General features: G+C 49.2%; 1 protein-coding gene across 2 annotated transcripts in view; it reads right to left on the bottom strand.

Moving 5' to 3' along the window:
• EPHB1 (EPH receptor B1) overlaps positions 1-18,579 on the bottom strand; it is a 426,979-nt gene that overhangs the window by 10,463 nt on the left and 397,937 nt on the right. For both annotated transcript variants that reach the window (XR_003518576.2, XM_027586952.2), the window contains exon 13: positions 2,931-3,080. Coding sequence is in view for 1 of the 2 variants with exons in the window: in XM_027586952.2 (XP_027442753.1) it covers positions 2,931-3,080 (150 nt within the window). In the remaining variant the exon portion in view is untranslated. The remainder of the gene's footprint in view (positions 1-2,930; positions 3,081-18,579) is intronic.

Raw genomic sequence — 18,579 nt, 5'->3', positions numbered from 1 at the left:
AGGAGACACGGAGAAGCACCTTCCATCTGGCCATCTGATGGCTCTAAACACCAGTGACAACCACATTTGAATTGTATGGAAAGATACGGCCCAAGCTTGGGGGCATAGGGTGTTCTTCTGAGCAGACTTGAAAATCGGAGTGAGTCCTGGGTCCCTTTCCTTGGTAACAGGATGGGATAAATGGCTGTTGAAAACACTGGAGATTAGAACGAGATCAGATGGCATCTATAGAGAGAAGCGAAAGCCAGGTTGTGACCATGAGAGGCGACTGTCACCTGAGCAGAGCAGGCTGCTGGCTCACTTGGAATGGTCTGCAGCAACTCTCTTGGCCTCTGAAGGCCAGCACAGGCCAGTGCCCTGGGTCCTAGAGGGCCAGGGCAGGGAGGGGGAGGGGCCGCCTTTGTTCCCTTGGACCCGGAGAAAGCTGGGGCTGGCTGGGGCATGGGGCAGGTGGTCTGACCCCAGTGCCTCGGAGGAAGTGACTGGAGTTTCTCTGGAGACGAGCGGGGGCCCGCCCCGGGCCCTCCTGTCCTCAGTGGGCTGCCGGTGGCCCCCAGACACGTCTTTCCCAATAGTGAGTCCGGTGGCACCTGCCACACCTTCCACAGGGGAGAGTGAAGTGGAGAAGCTCAGAGCCGTGGAGGAACCAGGGCAGAGGGGGTTAAGTTGAACTCTGATGTTTCAGTAAAACCGCAGCTCCTCTCCACAGACACTGCTACTCTCATTATCTCTGTCAATCAGATCCAAGCAGCAGAACTTCCAAGTTCTCTCTCTGGCTGACAAACTCTCTGTACATGTTCAAAGATCTTCTTGGGCTCTGGAAGCCCAATTACCAGCACTCCGACTTGCCTCTGCAATTCGCTTTCTTAAAGCTTTTCAATTGTCATCTGTAGAATCCGTTACTGCCACCACCTCCGTGGTTTCTGACAAGTGGGGCTGCAGCCTGGGCCGCCCCGGCCCCTCCTGGCTCTCTCCCAGGCTGGGCCTTTTCCCAGGGGGCGAAAGGTACCCCCCCCCCCCCACTTCCCACCAGGAGCAGAACTGCACTTGGGGCAATGCTTAGGGGCTTCATGTGGGAGAAATAAGACAAAATTAGAATAAACTGCTGCTTTGCACATGTTCTGCTTCCCTTTGAGACCCAGCTCAAGCGTCGAATATCTGGAAAGCCTTCCTTACCTTCCCCTCCCAAATGGTCCCATGGCTGGGTGTATGCGCCGCTGGACCGTGGACACCCGGGAACAGAAGCAGCGAGCACAATGGCTAGCAGCGTTGAGTGTTTGCTGAATGAATGACTTGGGAATTCTGGAAGTTTGGTATCAGAAATTCCATTTGTTTTCAGCCTAGGTGAATTCCTTCGCTGAGTTCTTGAATGTCAAATCTCGCCTGTCAGACAGTTTCATAATCCATTCTATGTGTGCTGAATTGTTCTTAATAGGATTAAAGTCTCAGGAAAGGGCCTGCATGTTTCTGGATCCCATTTATGACTCCTCTAGCTGACAGTCTGAATGCAATCGGGGTGGGGTGGGGGGGGCAGTTGATTTCGTGAATGCAGCCTCGGAATCCATTCTGACACTTTTGGCTTTGACATGCTCCAGGGGCGGAGGCAAGGCATGGGTAATCATAGATGAGAGGGGACCCAGACGCCTCACATGACCGTGGGACCTGGTTAATGATGCAGCCATTTCGCCTGCCTGGGCAGACGCTGCCACACCCATGGGAGCAGGGTGCACTGCCACAGCAGAAGCCCGGCCCCTCCCCACACTCCCATTGGGAAAGCTTTCCTGAGCTCCCAGACTGCCATCTTACTCAATCTTCTGGGCACCTGCCGTGGCTCTAAACCTCAGGCTGGATAGAGGGCTTGCTGAGGCCAGATTTCTCAAGTTAACCATAGCTCAGAGCCACCCAAGCATGGAGGTGGGTATGGTGCAGCTGGTTGCCCAGTGGAGCAGATCTTGCCTGGGGATGGCCCTTCCTCTTCTTGCCACTAGGTTGGGAAATGTAATAACTGCCCCCAGGGAGATGGGCAGAGTAAGCGGAACAGAGGAATGCAGGCTTTGCAATCCTCTCAGCTCCAGGGGGAGGGCATGTATTGAAAATACAAAAGCAGAATGGTCCAGGGGAACAGCCCAGGATCAAAGGCAGTGTGGAAATCCAGACACGACTTTCATTTGGGGCCTTAACAAAGCAACTCATCCTCAAAAGTCTTCCTCACGTTTTAGTGGTTATGAAGCAAAGGGTCCCATCTGGAACACCTCTGCTTAGCGCATCTCAGACAACCCTTCTCCTTCCCTGCCTGCCTCTGTCCTTGGAGGGCAGCCTGGCGGGGTACTGATCACCTCCACTTGGGCAGGGTCCCACTCCTGTGGGCCATCTGAATCTGACCAGCTTTGGGAAGCCTGCTCAGCTCCTCCTTTGCTGATAGGTGACAGAGGCCCCCAAAGACTAGATTCTCAGGAAAGAAGGGCCCTTTATGATTCCTCTCTTTAAAGCTGAGAGGTGTGAGCTACATAGAAGCCGCAACTGGCTCAAGGCAGTACATCTGTCAGGGCAGACAACACCGCTCCCTACTCTGTCCCCCACAGCGGGACAACACACAGGCTGTGCGCTTTGAAGCAGGGCTGAATCTCCTGCTTTATTTGGGCCTGCTCTAGTTCATGGTCCACAGCCATGCAGCACCAGCCCCAGGGCTCCTGGGTTGGCCCAGGCACTTTTACAGGCTCCTAGGAGTATTGGGATTATCGCTTTTCCATGCTGGACTCTTTGATTAGCTCAAACACGGGTGCCAAGGGGGTCCTTGTACCCCCCGCCCAGACACCTCAAGTTCAGGTTGTAAGGCCCTGAGCTGACACCAGATAGGAGGGGCTGGCCTGCCACTGCCTGTGGGAACCCTTGGCTGGGGTTTGTGGTGACCAGGTAGCGCCGACACTCACGTCTTGGTTGGACATATCCCAATAGGGTCTCTCTCCAAATGACATGACTTCCCACATGACAATCCCGTAGCTCCAGACATCGCTGGCAGACGTGAACTTGCGGTAGGCAATGGCCTCTGGAGCTGTCCATCTCACGGGGATCTTCCCTCCCTGGAAGACAGAGAAGCTACTCAGCCGAGCTGTCAGGTTTCTAGTTGAAGGCAGGAGAAAATGAACTCGGCATGCATGTCCTTTCCACTCCTCCACCCTCACGCCTCGTGAATTAGGGCAGCCAGGATAGCCCATGCTGCACAGCAAGCCTCCATTATGCACCCGCGTACAGGGGCTCCAGGAGGATCTGTGTGGCCTGTGCTGGTCTCACACCATATGTGGGCACACCACCCGTGAGGCAACGGCTGTACTGAAGCTTCATTGGTCCCGAATTCCCTGCATGCTGATCCTAACGTTGCTGTGGGGGTGGGGAGAGGGAGTGGAAATGTCCTACATGCTCCCCAACATGCAACTCTGTACTACCCAAGATTGGCCACGTGAGCCATGAGATGTGAGTTACAGCCATCTTTGTTCCGCAACGTTGTAACACTCACACCATTGAGTCAGGGGGAAGCAAGGCAAATAAAAGGAAGAAGCTGATAGGGAGTCCTTCCTGGGGGCCTCCTACTATAAGATCTCGCTGTGCTGCCCCCTGCCCCATTTTCCTTGTGTTCCACCTGTAGGGGGGAAGGATTTTCCTCACCCTGAAGCTTGTGGACAGCCCTGGGCTGCACTGGGTTGAACAGCTCAGTGCTCAGGTCTCTGTAGGCCCTGGCTGCCATCCTGCCTTTCAATGGAGGTTGATATTCGGAGGCTGGAGATACACTTTTTGCTCCTACGTCTGCTTCTCCTTCTTGCCCTCCAACCCCACACTGGACTTTTCCAACTTGCCTCTCTGCTTGGCCCTCAGCTTTTCTGCCAGACCTTGGCCTGTTTTGAGTACCTAAGGGATTGATATCCATCCATTTGCTCCATCAACATTAGGCAGTGAGCACTGCTTTGTGCCAGGCCCTTTTGGAGGAGCTGGTGTTCCAGGGATGAGCCAGCCATGGTCCCTGCCCTCAGGCTGCACAGGGAGTGGGGAGGCAGACAAGACTACAGAGACTGAAAATGTGTTGTTTACAAGACGGAAAGTGAGGAGTGTGAGGCGAGGGCGGATACAGGGTTTCTGAGAACCAGAGTGGACTCCCTAACATAGATAGTGGGTGGGGAAGGTGGCCAGCAGCAGCCAGAGGGCCAGTGTCCTGCGGGGTTAAGAGCACCTGGAGCCTCTGGTTGGGTCTGGATGCCAGTTCTGCCCCTTTCAACCTATGTGACCTCTGGCAAGTTACCTAACCTCTCTGTGCCACTCTTTCTCATCAGCAAAATGGGCGGGGGGGTGGGGGCGGGAAGATTACACCTATGTAGTCTGATTGTTGGGAGGATTCTGTGGGTTCCTATCCATACAGTGCTTGGGACAGGGCCTGGCATGCTGCACACGTGTGAACTCTTACTCCACTCTATGCTCAGTCCCAGGGGACAAGTAGAAGTTAACCAGGCAAGGGGGCAGGGAGGGAAGCCCAAGCAGGGAGGAGTGTGTGCAGGGGCTGGGGTGAGAGCAGGGATGATAACTAACTGCAAGGGGGAGCCCAGCATGGCTGCAACTCAGCAGTCCCAGGGGGTGTGAGGGGCGGGTGTGGAGAGCAGGGCCCCTATGCCACCCCGCTCCTCAGGGTGAAGTGGGGGCACTCACCAACGCTGCCCTCCACAGCTTATCAGTCTCTAGAACAAATACAGTCCTCATGTTCATGTCTTCCTGCCAAGTAGCAGGCTTTCCCTCCCCAGCCTTTCTCTCTGCCTGGGCTCTGCCTGCACAATACATGAGGCTCCCTCCCTCCCCTCTGCATCTGCCTCATGCCTCCGCCTGAAAGAGGCTATTTTTACACTGACCGCTCTCACGATCTGTTCCAATCACCAGAGATGCATGTAGGACTTTGGCAAAAATACCTTTAAAATGTGTAAGTGGTTAATCTGAGTGCGAGTGACAGAAAAAGGAGCAAGCAGCAAAGTGTATTTGTATCTGGTTTCCGGGCCGGGGTCTGGGAGGAATAACGGCTGCCCTGCCAGGCCAGGACCTCCCCAGGTGCACATCCAGCTTCCCGCAAGGAAGCCAGTCCTGATTTCCCCCGAGCACGATAGCAGGCTTTTGTGGTGGGACACATCTTCAGCTCAAATGCCAGCAACGTGACAAATGCCTAGAGGGCAGGCCTGGGTCTCTGCTGCACCCAGGTGCTTTGTTCTCACCATCCCCCAGAATAGCACTGAGTTCACTGGCTTTCTCTCTTCCCTGCCCATGGCTGGGAAGAGAGGTGGAAAATTCAGCCAGTGAGCCAGGAGTCATCAAACACCTGGGGGCCAGTGTTCGCCATTGGGGCAGACCCCACACCCGGAGAGGCCCTGGGCCCAGGGGAGGGCTTTCTGCTCTCTCAGAATACCTGGGTTAAGTGAGGCAGGAGAGAGCAGGAGTTTAATTAATGTGACTGTGTGTGTGTGTGTGTGAATGTGACTGTGTGTGTGAGAGAGAGAATGTGACTGTGTGTGTATGTGTGAGAGAGGGAATGTGACCATATGTGTGTGTGTGTGAGAGAGAGAGAGCGGGGCTCTGTGAGTGAGGACTTATCAGTATGTGTGAGAGCAGAGTGGGAGACAGAGGGAAAGCTTGGCCGTGTAGGTCTGTGGGTAAGAGAGTTCAGGCTTATCTTCTGTGTGTATGTTTGTGTCAGAGAGGGGGAGGGGACATGAAGTGGCTCTTCTGAATTTCAAAGAGGTGGTTTGGGAGTCTGAAGGTGTCCTCTCTGCCAAGTCTGGAGCGGACCCCAGGGGCTGCCGGTGACAGCTGTGGAGTTGCTCCCTCTTGCATGTAAAGTGGTGGAGCTGGACCTGCTGGCAAAGCGCCTCAGCCCTCCTGCCACCTTGTGCTGCTGGGCCTCACTGAACACTGAGTTTGGCCTGTCACGCCACCTCCTCCCCTGCCCCCAATCCCAGCAGGGAGCAGAGCCTTTCAGAAGAGCTGCCCTGGACAGACAGGTGACAGCTTGTCACACCAGCTCTCCCACTTAGCCAGGAGAGCAGGCGATGCTGACCTCCGGGGCGAACAAGAGGAAGGGAAAGCAAGGGGTGCATAGGGATGGGTGCTTTCCTTCCTGGGAATTTTAAACCGTTCCTCTCAGCTTTTCAAACATTGTGTCATCAGTGTCCCCTTCTGATGCTCAGAGGTAATTATGGTGATGATTATTTAACTTGTCTTTGGTCATGTGAAAGGACAATTATTAATTTAGACTGTAGTGATCAGCCTCATGGAGGGAGACGGGAAGAACATTTAGTGGAATGGTGTTACAGCAGGCAGGGGTTTGCTAGTGAGGACAGTCCTCCTGCTGGAAGAGAAGTCTGGACCGGAAGGCCCAAGGCCAGGGCATTCATTTGATTACAAAGTGCTCTAGGAGTCACTGGCTCTCACCAAAGCAGGCATGAGGAAGGAGCACAAAGGAGTGATTTGCCCTGTTGGATGGGAAAGAACATGAGAGAAGAATTCTCAGGGGTCGAGGAACGGATGGCACTCCCTGGGAAGGAAACTGCCTCCATGTGGGCAAAGAGAGGCCGACACTGGGCTTCAAGAGAGCACTGTCCCCAGCACAGGGATTCTCCAAGATACCAGACGACTGCACCACCAGGGACGTGAAGGCAGTCTGCATTCTGCAGGGACCCAGTTTCCCCAGAGCTGCCATGGGGTCACTGCTGGGATGTGGGGGAGGGAGAAGAGAAGAGCAGGGGGGAGCATCTCACCACCGTCAGGGCCCTAGTCTCCCCCACAGGACTTCATATATTGACCTTCCACATAAAGCTTTGTACTGAATGGTTGTGCTGCTGAGAAGTTCTTCAAAAGTTTGAAATCCACTGCTTCAGAATAATCATGCCTTCACTCTGGTATAAGGTAAACTATGAAGTGTGTGTGTGTGTGTGTGTGTGTGTGTGTGTGTGTGTGTGTGTGTTTGGGTGTCTGTGTGTAATCTGATGAACTAAGAGAAGATATCCGGCAGTGGATTAATTTGGCAGGGAATTAACCCACACCCACACCTGGGTGGGTCTCAGTGTAGAGGTACTTCAGTCCCTCAGCTGCAGCCAGCCTGCCACAAGCATTGAGGGGGACACGCATGCTGCCCAGCATCCTGGTGGAGAGGTGGCAGTCAGTGGTGAAACTCAGCTCCACTGTCAAGGATCAATGGATAGACACAGTGGCCCCCAGCCGGCTCACTGTCTTGTCACGGTGAGATTAAACCACTCATAGTATTGGTTCTGAGACCCAGTTAGTTGTGGAGTTTTACAGGCCAAAGTCTGAGCATAGCACCGATTCCCCTTGCTGATGACTTATCCTAGTGATACCCATAAAAGTAACACTTCTGTGGGCGAGAGGCATTGCTACGGTACTTTTCTCTGCCATCTTGTGTGAGATAGTCTCAATGGGGATATAGCAGGAATCCAGACACTCATTACTGAGTATAGTGATAAAAGACTTATTCATCAAATATTGGGATCATGCTGCATGAGGAATCCCCTTGAAGTCTGGAAGTAATAGGTTTATAACCAAGAGCATCATGCAATATTCGCTGAATTTCACAATAAACAACTCTCCAAAAAGTTGACAACATATAAAACATATTGGGGTTGTTGTGAAGATCCAACATGATGTATCTGTAAACTACTCAGTGTATTATTGTTACCATTAAACAAGATTTATTGGGTTGTGTTTGTTGGATTTTATCCCGCTGCCCCCCCCCCCCCCCGGCAAAGAAATATGTTCAAGTTCTAATCTTCTGTACCAGTGAATGTGACCTTATTTGGAAATTGGGTATTTCAAAATGTAACCAAGTAAGATCAGATCATACTGGATTGGGGGTTGGACCCAACATCCAACAACTGGTATCCAAATAAGGCCGTGTGAAGACACAGAGACAGATATAGGAGGGGATAACGTATGCAGATGGAGGCAGAGATTGGAATGATGTACCTGCGAGCCAAGGAGCGCCGAGGATTGACAGCAACAGCTAGAAACTAAGAGAAAGGCATGGAACAGATTGTTCCCTAGAGCCTTGGGAGGGAGCACGGTCCAGCCAGCCCCTTGGGTTTAGACTTCTGGCTTCCAGAACAGCAAGAGAATAAATTCCTGCTGTTTAGAGCCACCCAGTTTGTGATACTTGGTAACAGCCATCACGGGAAACTAATACATTGAGTATATAAATGTTTATCAGGCCCTAGCTTAAAAACCCGGTGGCTGAATTCCCAGGTGGCAGAGCTACCATGGCTGCCCATAGGAGGCAGTGGGATTTGGGAGTGTCTTTCACTCCCAAATGGCTTCTGGCTGCAGAATTGCAATGGAGTCTATATAATAAAGACTGAAGCCCGGCAGATAAGCCCCTCTGTGACATGGCCTTGGTGCTATTGATCAGACCCAGGCCGGTGTCCACGTTGAAGGACTGACTGCCCTTTGTTCGGCAACGTGAGCACTGCGAGGCGAAGACTTCAAGAGGCAGCTCCACGGCACTTTCCCAGCTGTGGTAATGAGGACAATAGTCAGAAGGCAGCCCTGACCATGATGCTTCTTCTACTCGCTGGAGAGGCATGGCCTGCCTCCGGAAGAGTCCACCCGCACTTTACCAGAGTGTCCGCAGACCCAGCTTGGCCACTCCAGGCCATGGGAGCCGCATCAGAGTTGTGCAGCAAGAGCTCAAGGCAGTGTCAGTACCCTTATTCTTGGCAGACCCAGAAAACCTAGGCTGGTGGTTCTCCAACTTGGCTGCTCATTGGAATCAACCTGGAGAAGGTTTTTTGTTGTTTTTTTTTCCTTTCCTTCGTTTTTTTTTTTTTTTTTTTTTAATGCCAGTGGGTATTCTAATTTATTTAGAGTCTCTGGTTGTGGTGGAGTCTAAGCACTGGTGGTAGGTTTTAACATTTTCACATGCTTCAGGTGATTCTAATGTGCAGTCATTTAGTCACAACCACTGGCCTGGAACAGTGGTTCTTAAATTTGAGTGTACGTAAGACTCTGGAAGTCTTGTTAAAACACACATCACAGAACCCTAATCCAGCCTTTGGAATTTACCAGGTCTGGGCGAGGGGTTGAGATTTTACATTTCTAACAAATGCTCAGTGTGGTTCCCCCCCGCTTTGAGAACCACTGCCATCGACCAGCCAAGCATAAATCATGGATTGAGTGAGGTCTCATCTTGATTACCAACCCTGGGCATTGTTAATGGCTGGGTTGAGCATTCTGAGACTTCATCTGGGCTCAGCAAGGAAGAGGGCCGTGACTGAAGAGCAATGTCCGCCACGGGAGAGGGACTGAATGGCTATATATATATAGCAAGGGTTTGCCAACACTGCACTGAGCCTCCAAAGGCCTCAAAACGGTGGGGGAGAAAAAGACAGCAAGCTGGTTTCACCAAAGTTTCCATCGAGTATAGCTGGGGCCTAAGGGAAATGCAGGGCGAATTGAAGTGAGGTTTCCATCACACAGAAAGTGGCCATCTGGAATGGCCTTTGGACACTCCCTGTGGAGCAGCGACCCTCCTGACCGGTGCAGTGGGCCAGCCTGGGTGAGGCATCTGTCCATGAGAGGGACTCTGTGCAGTCCTCTGTCCACACATCAGACACAGGTGGCCCTGTCCTCAGGGTGCATCCACGGGACACGCCCTCCTCCTATTCCCCAGTCACTGTCCGCGAGCCCGGACCAAGAGGTCTAATGTGGTTCTAACCATTAAATTAAGAAGGTATATTAGAATGAGCGTCTCTATTTAAAAGCGCTTGTAAGTACACTGACCCATTTCCCCCAACCTAATCAGCAAAGTGATTTTTCCAGATAAGACCAGTATCAGCCAGGAAGGAAAAGCAGGTTCTGCCTAAAAGGTTATCTTTCTTGAGTGTTACCAGCTTCTAACAGCCAGTGGAAATGGCTTCTGGCTGCAGAATTGCAATGGAGTCTATATAATAAAGAGGCTGCTCCTAGTTCCCCAGGATGCCAGGAATTTGCATGAAAACAGTCTCTCTATCTTCGGAGAGAGTTCATCTGGCCCTGCTGCTTATTTCTTTCCAGACGCCACAATCTTGATGGTGCACTGTAATTTATTACCATGCTAAGGATTATGATGCAACATACAGAGAATAAGAACTTTAGGTGGGAAACAGGCTGCAGGAACAGGTGAGCTTTTGGAGAGGATGGTCTTATTTGTCATGCAAATGACATAAATAACGGAAAAGGGCTGGGAGAAAAGACAACCCAAAAAGAAACACTGCGTTGGCTGCAGACAAAATTGTTTCTAAATAGAATGTTTTTCAAAGCTTTTCTTGAAGCATTAGTTGCTCCTCCAAAATGAGTGACACAATGTATTTCGTACTAGTAATAAAATATGTGATTTGAATAACTACAAATGGAGAGATTTACAGTCAGTGGGGTCCTTGCTACCTCTCCCCTGAGCTTTGTGAGCGCCGAAACCCTTCTGTGAGATGCTGTGAAAGGTAATTGCAGCCTAAACATCATTTTCCAGCAGCTAGAGAAAGGCCTATTTGGACATAAATTAACTAAAAATATGCGGATGATAGTGTGTGTTTCATGTGTGAAGAACAGAAAGGCCACTCAGTGACGTTTCCCAGCTGGAAAAAAAATCTTGGTCAACCAAACAGATGCTGTCTCTCTGTTCTACAGCAGCAGGGCAAACTGCTGTCTTTCACTACTCACCCTCAAAATAGCCCCTGATGACTGGGATGTGGGCAGGCATTCTTCTTATTGTTATTTTTGTCACACGGCACTTCTTGAGTTTATAATTAAAAAGAAAGGGTGGAGAGACACAGCTAAATAATTCACCGCCTGCCTTCATTCACTTGACCAGGGGTACCCTCTCTGGGCCAAGCCAGGAAACAATACCACTTCTGCCCCGGAGAGGGCACTGTCCAGGGAATCCTGAAGCGGTAATCTGCTCCGTGAGGGTGCAGGCTTGGTCTCTCCTGGTGCAATTCCAGAAGACTGGGCCTTGCTATCTAGGCTCCTGAAAAGGCGGCCTCTGGAGTGAGTGTTGGACTAAGTGACCCAGTGGGCTGTAGATTCTCCGCACTTGGCCTTCCCCAGAGGGTGGACCGGGGGTACTCTAGGAAGGGAGCCAGTGCTCATCACGGACCTGGTGAGCAAGAAAGAATCTGCATGCTGCTGAAAGGAAAACAGCCCAGCTCCCAAGGTGGGGTAGGGACAGTGGGCCTCTGGGCCCTTTGGCTGACAAGGTTGTGGGGAGGATCAGTGAAGAGGGGAAGGGCAGGGTTGAGGACGGGGCTAGGCAGTCACCCTGCTATATACCTTTCACTTTCCTGTGCCATGTCCAGTATGTATCCATGCTTCCTTGAAAAAGGCAAGAACTGTGCTTTTTCTTGGAGCCCCACTCCCACCCCCACTGCTTCACTGCTGCCCACTCCCAGCCCCAGGCTCACCCTAAGAGGCTACAGTTCTCTCCTTTTCCAGGTACTGGAAAGATCTCTGGGCTTTCCCACTTGGCCCCATGTCTCCGTGGCTCCTGTCTCTGTCAATAACCCATGAGGGCCATCCCACCTTTGCCCCTGTGTCTCCCCCATGAGCTGGGGCACCACACTCTTCTTGCATTGCATTCCTGCCCTATGCACGACGGCACTCAGGCTTCCTGGGCCAGGCCTGCGCCTCCCATGGCAACGTAGCCTCTGCATGAACGTCTCAGGGACCTCTGTCCAGCCATGTGGGAAGCCTCTGGGGTTTATTCCGTTGTCCTCACTGAGTTAACTACTGCCTTTAATTTTTTCCCTCCTCTTCACATGATGTAAGCATCTAACAGACTGTCCATGGCAACCCCTTTTAATAGATATGCTGAGTATATTCCTTATTCACAGTGTAATTTTTGGTGCCTTACCAATGTCCACTAGCTACACTCTAGTCTCTCTTCCTGTCCCCACCCTCCAACAGCTATTGTAAAATAATCAGTCACATTAAATAGCTTAAGCTCTTCTGGCCTTCTGAACCACACTCTCCTCTTGGCACGGCTTCTCTCTCACACAATCCCAGCAGTTATAACCAAGTCACTTAACCACTCTGTCTTACTGTCTCCACCTGCCAATAGGGATAATAATGCTTAATTATCTCAGAGGGGCGTATGAGAAGCTGCTAGCTGATGCTGGCAGGGTGTGAGACGTGCAGCGAGGCTGCTCCGCCTTCCTCCAGGCATGAGCCCTGTTCTCTGGGCCACATGTCCTCCTCTGGTGGGTGTGAGGGGTGGCCAGGGAGGGTAGAGCCAGCTCCAAAGACCCTTCAGGGAGGCCAGCCCTTTCCCGTGTTCCTTGCACATCAGTTATGTGAACCAGGTAATCTGAAGTTCATTTTACAAGCACTGGGAGCTGGCGAGAGGGGGAAGGCAGCCTGGGTCCACGCCTGATCAAAGGTGGGGAGGGCACCTGAATCTGGGTCCTCCCTTTCCAAATCCTGCGCTGCGTTCTCCTCCGAGCAGTAATGGTATAAATGGGGGAGTGTGTCCCGTATGTGCAGGGCAGGTGGCATCTTTTCCTCTCTCAAACGGGGGGAAGAAGAATTGGCTTCTGTTCTCCTTTCGCAGAGCGTGGAGCCCGGGACTCTCAGCCAGGGGTCCCAATCCACCTGCACTGTTCCCACCCCAGACTGCTCAAGTCCAGACAAGCACTGGGATACCAAAGCCCATGTGAGTGCACTGCACTTTTGGTGTTTGGGGATCATTTGCTGAGAGATAAGAATATTAAAGTGTATCTCAGAGGGAAATGGGAAAAAACATTTATTGCTTTCTTTTTAAAATAAAGCATTCATAAGCAGGGGGAGTATACAGGTCAGGAATAAGTTAAGAAGACTGATGGACTGGGCGCCTGGGTGGCTCAGTCGGTTAAGTGACTGCCTTTGGCTCAGGTCATGATCCTGGAGTCCCGGGATCGAGTCCCGCATTGGGCTCCCTGCTTGGCGGGGAGTCTGCTTCTCCCTCTAACCCTCCCCCCTCTCATGTGCTCTCTCTCTCTATCTCTCTCTCATTCTGTCTCAAATAAATAAATAAAATCTTAAAAAAAAAGAAGAAGACTGATGGACTCAGTGTGAGAGAGGGAATAGGGACATGGGAGAACTCTCACCAACTGTGGCTGGAGTTCAATTGGCAAAATGTTTGGGGAAATCAACTTTTTCTACCAAAATTTAAAATCTGCAATTTTTAACATCACCACGAGGGGCAGATGAACAACAAGGACACACCACCAGTTATGTAATGTATGATGCATAACCTGGGTCTAATCAGACAAACTTAGAATGGGGGAGGTTTTTTTTTTTTTAAAGGATGGTATTATTTAAAGATGTCAATATCATAAAAAGCAAAGGAAGGCTGTGAAAATACCCCAGGTTAAACAACTCTAAATGAACATGACACCAAAATGCAATATCTGATCTGAGACTGGAGGCTGTACTAGGAGGAAAAGGTGCTACAAAGGACATTTTGGGGTCAGCTAACAAAATCAGAATACAGACAGTAAAGTATTTTATCCATATAAAATGACTGAAGTTGACAGATATACTATAGTTATGTAAGAGGACATCCCTATTCTCAGGAAATGCAGAAGGTCGCACTCAAGTATACGGAGATACAGAACCATAAGGTAGCCAACACTTCTTCCAAGAATTTAGAAAAAAAGAACTTTAATTTTTTTTGGGGGGGGGATCAGGCAAATAATAAAGAAATGGAGGTGAAGCAATAATAATAGGTAAAGAATCTGGTAAAAAGGTATGAGTGTATTCTTCTTATTCTTAGAATTTTTATTTAAGCTTGAAAGTATTTAAAATATGTGAAATGTGCAGATTTCTTAGCCCGGGATTTCTGTTCTTGAAATTTATTGTACAGAGATATCCATACGGGTGTGCAGAGACATCTGTGTAAGAACATTCACTGAAGCTCTGTTTGAAATGATACAGCATCAGAAGCTACCAGGATGGCCATCCAAAGAGAGCTGGTTAGTTTCCACGGTTCCTTCATACAAAGGATGCCCGAGACACTGACAAGGGCAGCAGTGAAAAGTTTCCAAAGGCATGAAATAAAGCACTGGGAGAGGAAAAGGTCATGTTCATGATGTGTTCTCTTTTTTTAAAGATTTTATTTATTTATTTTTGCAAGAGAGAGAGAGGGGGGGCACGAGCTGGGGGTGGGGGTGGCAGAGGGAGAAGCAGACTCCCCGCTGAGCAGGGAGCCTGATGCGGGACTCGATCCCAGGACCCTGGGATCATGACCTGAGCTGAAGGCAGACGCTTAACTGACTGAGCCACCCAGGCGCCCCTCATGACGTGTTCTTAAGTAACAGAGCAAGTCCATGAAGAGGTGGTCTGTATAGGATGAGACCATTTTGAGGACCACAAAAGATACACACACCCACACCAAACTATTACTGACAGTGACTTCTAGGAATTGGGAAGGGAAAGTCTGTTTCACTTTGTGCTTTAAACATGCTTTTATTTTTTGATGTTTTTAAGCATTGCCTTTATACATAAAACCATAATAACATTAAAAAAAGGCATTCTAGAAACTTCTTTCTTCAAATGGGCTGACCTTCCAAGTTGGACTATAAGCTCCTTTCTCTCTGGCTGCTCTGGGATCGGTCCTCCCCCAGGTGTGGGTGGAAGGAGCAGGGTTATGATAGCCGGAAGTCTGGTGAGTGGGGCTGGTGAAAACAGCCACTAAGAGCCAGAGAGAAAAGCTCAGGTCCAGGGTTGGAGGAGCAGAGACCGAGGGGTCTCTTCCCACTGTGAAGAACCCAGCTGCCGTGGACAGCCATATTGCTCCCTGGGTACACCATTTTCCTACTTGGTATCTCAGATCACCAGGGACATATTGTCACTCATTAATTAATTTCTTAATTCACTTCACAAACAGGTACTGAGTGGCACACGCAAGCCTGGGGATGTTGTGATAAAGGAGGAAAGTGGGCCAGTGGCGGGGAGAGAAGAATGCAGGGCTGGGTAGAACCTGAGGAGTGTGGCAGAGGCCTAGGGAGTAACTGAGCAGCCGTCAGCGGGGGACTGACATGCAACCAGGCACAGGTTGGGAGAGCGGCGCTGAGGGCACAGCAGTTGGCTGGACCTTGGGCCCAGGTGCCCATGGTTGTTCCCAATCTCTCATCCTTTGGCCTCGGATGCTGTTGGCATGCACAGGGCTGCTCGACAGAACCCTTGCTTGGGGCGTGCTGGGGTCTCCAGCTTGGTTTAGACTTTGGCCAATGCTGCTGGCCTCTCATCTGTCCTTTGGTGACTGATCTATTTTCTGACATGCTTTAGGATGTACACTACATTTCCCCATTCCTTAGAAAACCAACTGCTGGAGTTCTTCCCACATTCCCAGACCTAATTTCCCCCAACCTGATGGGTCTAGACCCCTTGTCTTTGCCTCCCTGACCATGAATAAATTTACCATATGGTTGTCCCAAAGGCAGCTGGGGTCTTCACAGCGGGAAAAGAGACCCCTCAGTTTCTGTTCCTCCAACCCTGCACTTGAGCCTTTCCCTGTGGCTCTTAGTGGCTGTTACCACCAGCCCCACTCACTGGACTTGGGGCCTTCCTAATCTTGCCACAACCTTGAAGCTCTGCCTAGGACGGCAGGGGCTCTGTTCCAGAATTCTCTGTAATTGTGAGAGTTATGGCAGCACCTCCTGCTGAAGTCCCAAACACCCCCTTTTTAGAGGGTTCAGAGTCCATTTTATCTGGGGGCTGGTAAACTGTGAACACCCCCCCCCCCAAAAAAAAGCCCACAGTTACTATTTCCACCAGATTCATGGTCTCCCAAGGTCTGGAGCCCATACTTACCATTTTGTGGGAGCCCAAAAGGTTCAGAGATAATCCTCAACCACAAGTCAAGAGAAGTCCTGGAAGGTTCCCAAGATCTATGTCCTGTGCATGTGATAAAGAGAAGCCTTCTCATCTGGTCTTATTGGAAAACCTCCTGGAGGTTCTACATCCTGTAGGAACATTTCAGTATTTCTCAAGGCCTTTAAGACTTTCACATTTCTGGGCCCTTCAGGGCTGTGTTTTCCTGCCTGTGGCAAAGGATGGGTGCGATTCGGACAGGTAAAGGGCAGGACATCCTACTTCTGGAGCAGGGCAGGCACGAAGGCAGAGATGTAGGAATCAGTGAGCCAGCATATTTGTGGACAGAGAGGAGCTTGTCCATTTCCCCCTTCTTCTGCCACCTCCCCCCCCCAAATAAATCAGACTGTTTGCATCGAAGGTGTGGGCAGAGTGGATAGTGATGGAATAAGACCAGGTCTGCAAGGCAAAAGTCTAAAACAGGAATTGGGAACAGATGAGAATCTTAATGTTTCTAGCCAAAAAGGTCATTCCAAAACTTTCCCAGGCAAAAATCAAAGAGAATGTGATCTTCAGAATGTTATTGGGCTGACTTTCCAAGTAGAATAAAGGAACATTTAATAAGATTATAGAACTACCATCCAAAATGTCAGTGACAAGTGTGATATGGTGGCTGGAGTTGGAAAACATTCTGAAGCTATAATAATAAAGATTAGTTCAGATCAGAATCATCAATGGGTGCTAAAACTAGAGGGGAAATTTCCACAAAGAGCAGGATATTTGCACAGCCTGTCTTTCCACAGACTGTTTATCAGTTACCAAAGGAAAACATGTAATATATACTGTATGCAAATATACAGTGGAGAAGTTGGACAAAACCTTGACCAGGTGGTCAAAATTCATGCCATCAATGAAGGGCACATGGACCTCATTCATATGTCTTGAGGTATGGTAATCTAGGAAGTATACAACGTCACTCATGTAGGATTATAGTCAAGAATGTAGAACCTGAAGCTAATTATGAGGAATACAAGAAAAGCCCCAAAGGAAGATTGTTCTATTAATGAAAAAAAAAGTGACTGTGTTCCTAAAAAAGAGAAGTCAATGTCATGAAAGACAAAGAAAGACAGTGGAATTCTTCAGATTGAAGGAGACTGAACAGATAAAACAACTGATTGTGAGACCTGACCGTAGGCTGTGGGACCTGGAGGGTATTCGCTTCTAGGAGAGATTGGTTTTGTCAAATTGAAATCATATCCATTTTTTTGGAAATTTTATTCAAATAAAAAAGTTTGAAAAAAATCTCCTTCTCAGTTGTTTGGGTATCTAAAAGTGTTCTCTGACCAAACTGGCATTTTTTTGACACTGTTCTTACAGAGAAGCCAGAGAAGAGAGCCCCAAGACATTTCTATCATGGTTTCAGTGCAGACAGTAAAAAAAAAAAAAAAAAAAGTAATATGGACGTCATCCTAGCTTGGAAGCTCCTAAAATGTAATACAATTTCCCTGGGATCTTCTCTAAAGACCAGTATTTGGCATGGTCTGTAGACTCTCTTTTAGGTCTGGAACAAGTATGATTAGGGACAGAAATATCGACCACATAAAATAACCTATTATCATCACAACTGATGGCCTGTAGTTTCCAAATACTACAGTTGTAGTGGCAGAACCCTTGTTTGAAAGGAAAGCTTGGTAAAAGCTCAATATCTAAAATTGATAAAACTGAAGCTGCTGTGGTTGAAGCAGTGCAGTGGTCTGGAATCCAGCTATGTCTCCCCATCAACCAGCGGTGCCCCCGACCACCCTTCAGAATCACCTCCTGCGAAGTCCTATGCACCGAACTGTCTGTCAACGGACTTTTAGACTGAGTAATGCTACATGATCTGAAATGTGATGAAAATATTGAAAAATTCCTATTAATGTTGGACTTGGAGAGAAGAGCACTGGTCACATGGACAGAGAGGCATTCTGGAGACTCATATGCAAGAGGTGACACCACAGTTTTTCCTTTCCTTTAATTCACAGATACCTACCAACGCAACTGTTTTCATTTTGATCTTATTAAAGACCCTAAACATTTTCCCTGTCTCAAATGGCTAAGCCTGCTGATGGTTCAAGTATTGATTATACCTAAATGGAGTGCATGCTTCCTGAAAGTGACTGAATGGACTCTACTTTCCTAATCCAGGCTTTTCTGCTACAATGTCATATACGCATTTTGAAAAAACCTCATATTCTGCCAAATGGCACAATAAAATAACAGAGCCTATGAGAAAAAATTACCTTTGGAGAAGACCATTCAAAATGTAATAAAAACATGACACTCCTAATAAAAATGGCAGCGTGGGTAAATGACAACCTGCATTTGCACCAGCCTATCCGTCCTTGCTTCTGCAGCCTAAGCCCTGGATTTTGTGTTTCCTTGTAAGAGATATAGGTCCCGGGGGAGCGGGGGAAGGGCAGTCACAGCTCATAGAGATCAGTTTTATCAAAAGTACGAATCTGTTCAGGAGGGTAGACTTCTTTGCCCAAAAATTAAAATTTAAGACAAAGAAAAATGTTTCCACAGCTTCCACATCTTCAGATTCACCAGGTCACCGAGTGGAAAACACAGCAATTCTGGAATTGCTAAACTAACTCGTATTTGCATAAAAGAAAGGTCTTTCAGTCAATGTTCAACTTTTTTCTTAAGGTCTTATTATTATGCTAAGGCTTTCTCTTTCAT

This window comes from Zalophus californianus, chromosome 1 (assembly GCF_009762305.2).
Source record: "Zalophus californianus isolate mZalCal1 chromosome 1, mZalCal1.pri.v2, whole genome shotgun sequence".
NCBI lineage: Eukaryota > Metazoa > Chordata > Mammalia > Carnivora > Otariidae > Zalophus > Zalophus californianus.
The sequence above is the reverse complement of the archived record's forward strand: the minus strand, read 5'-3'. Positions and strand labels throughout refer to the sequence as shown.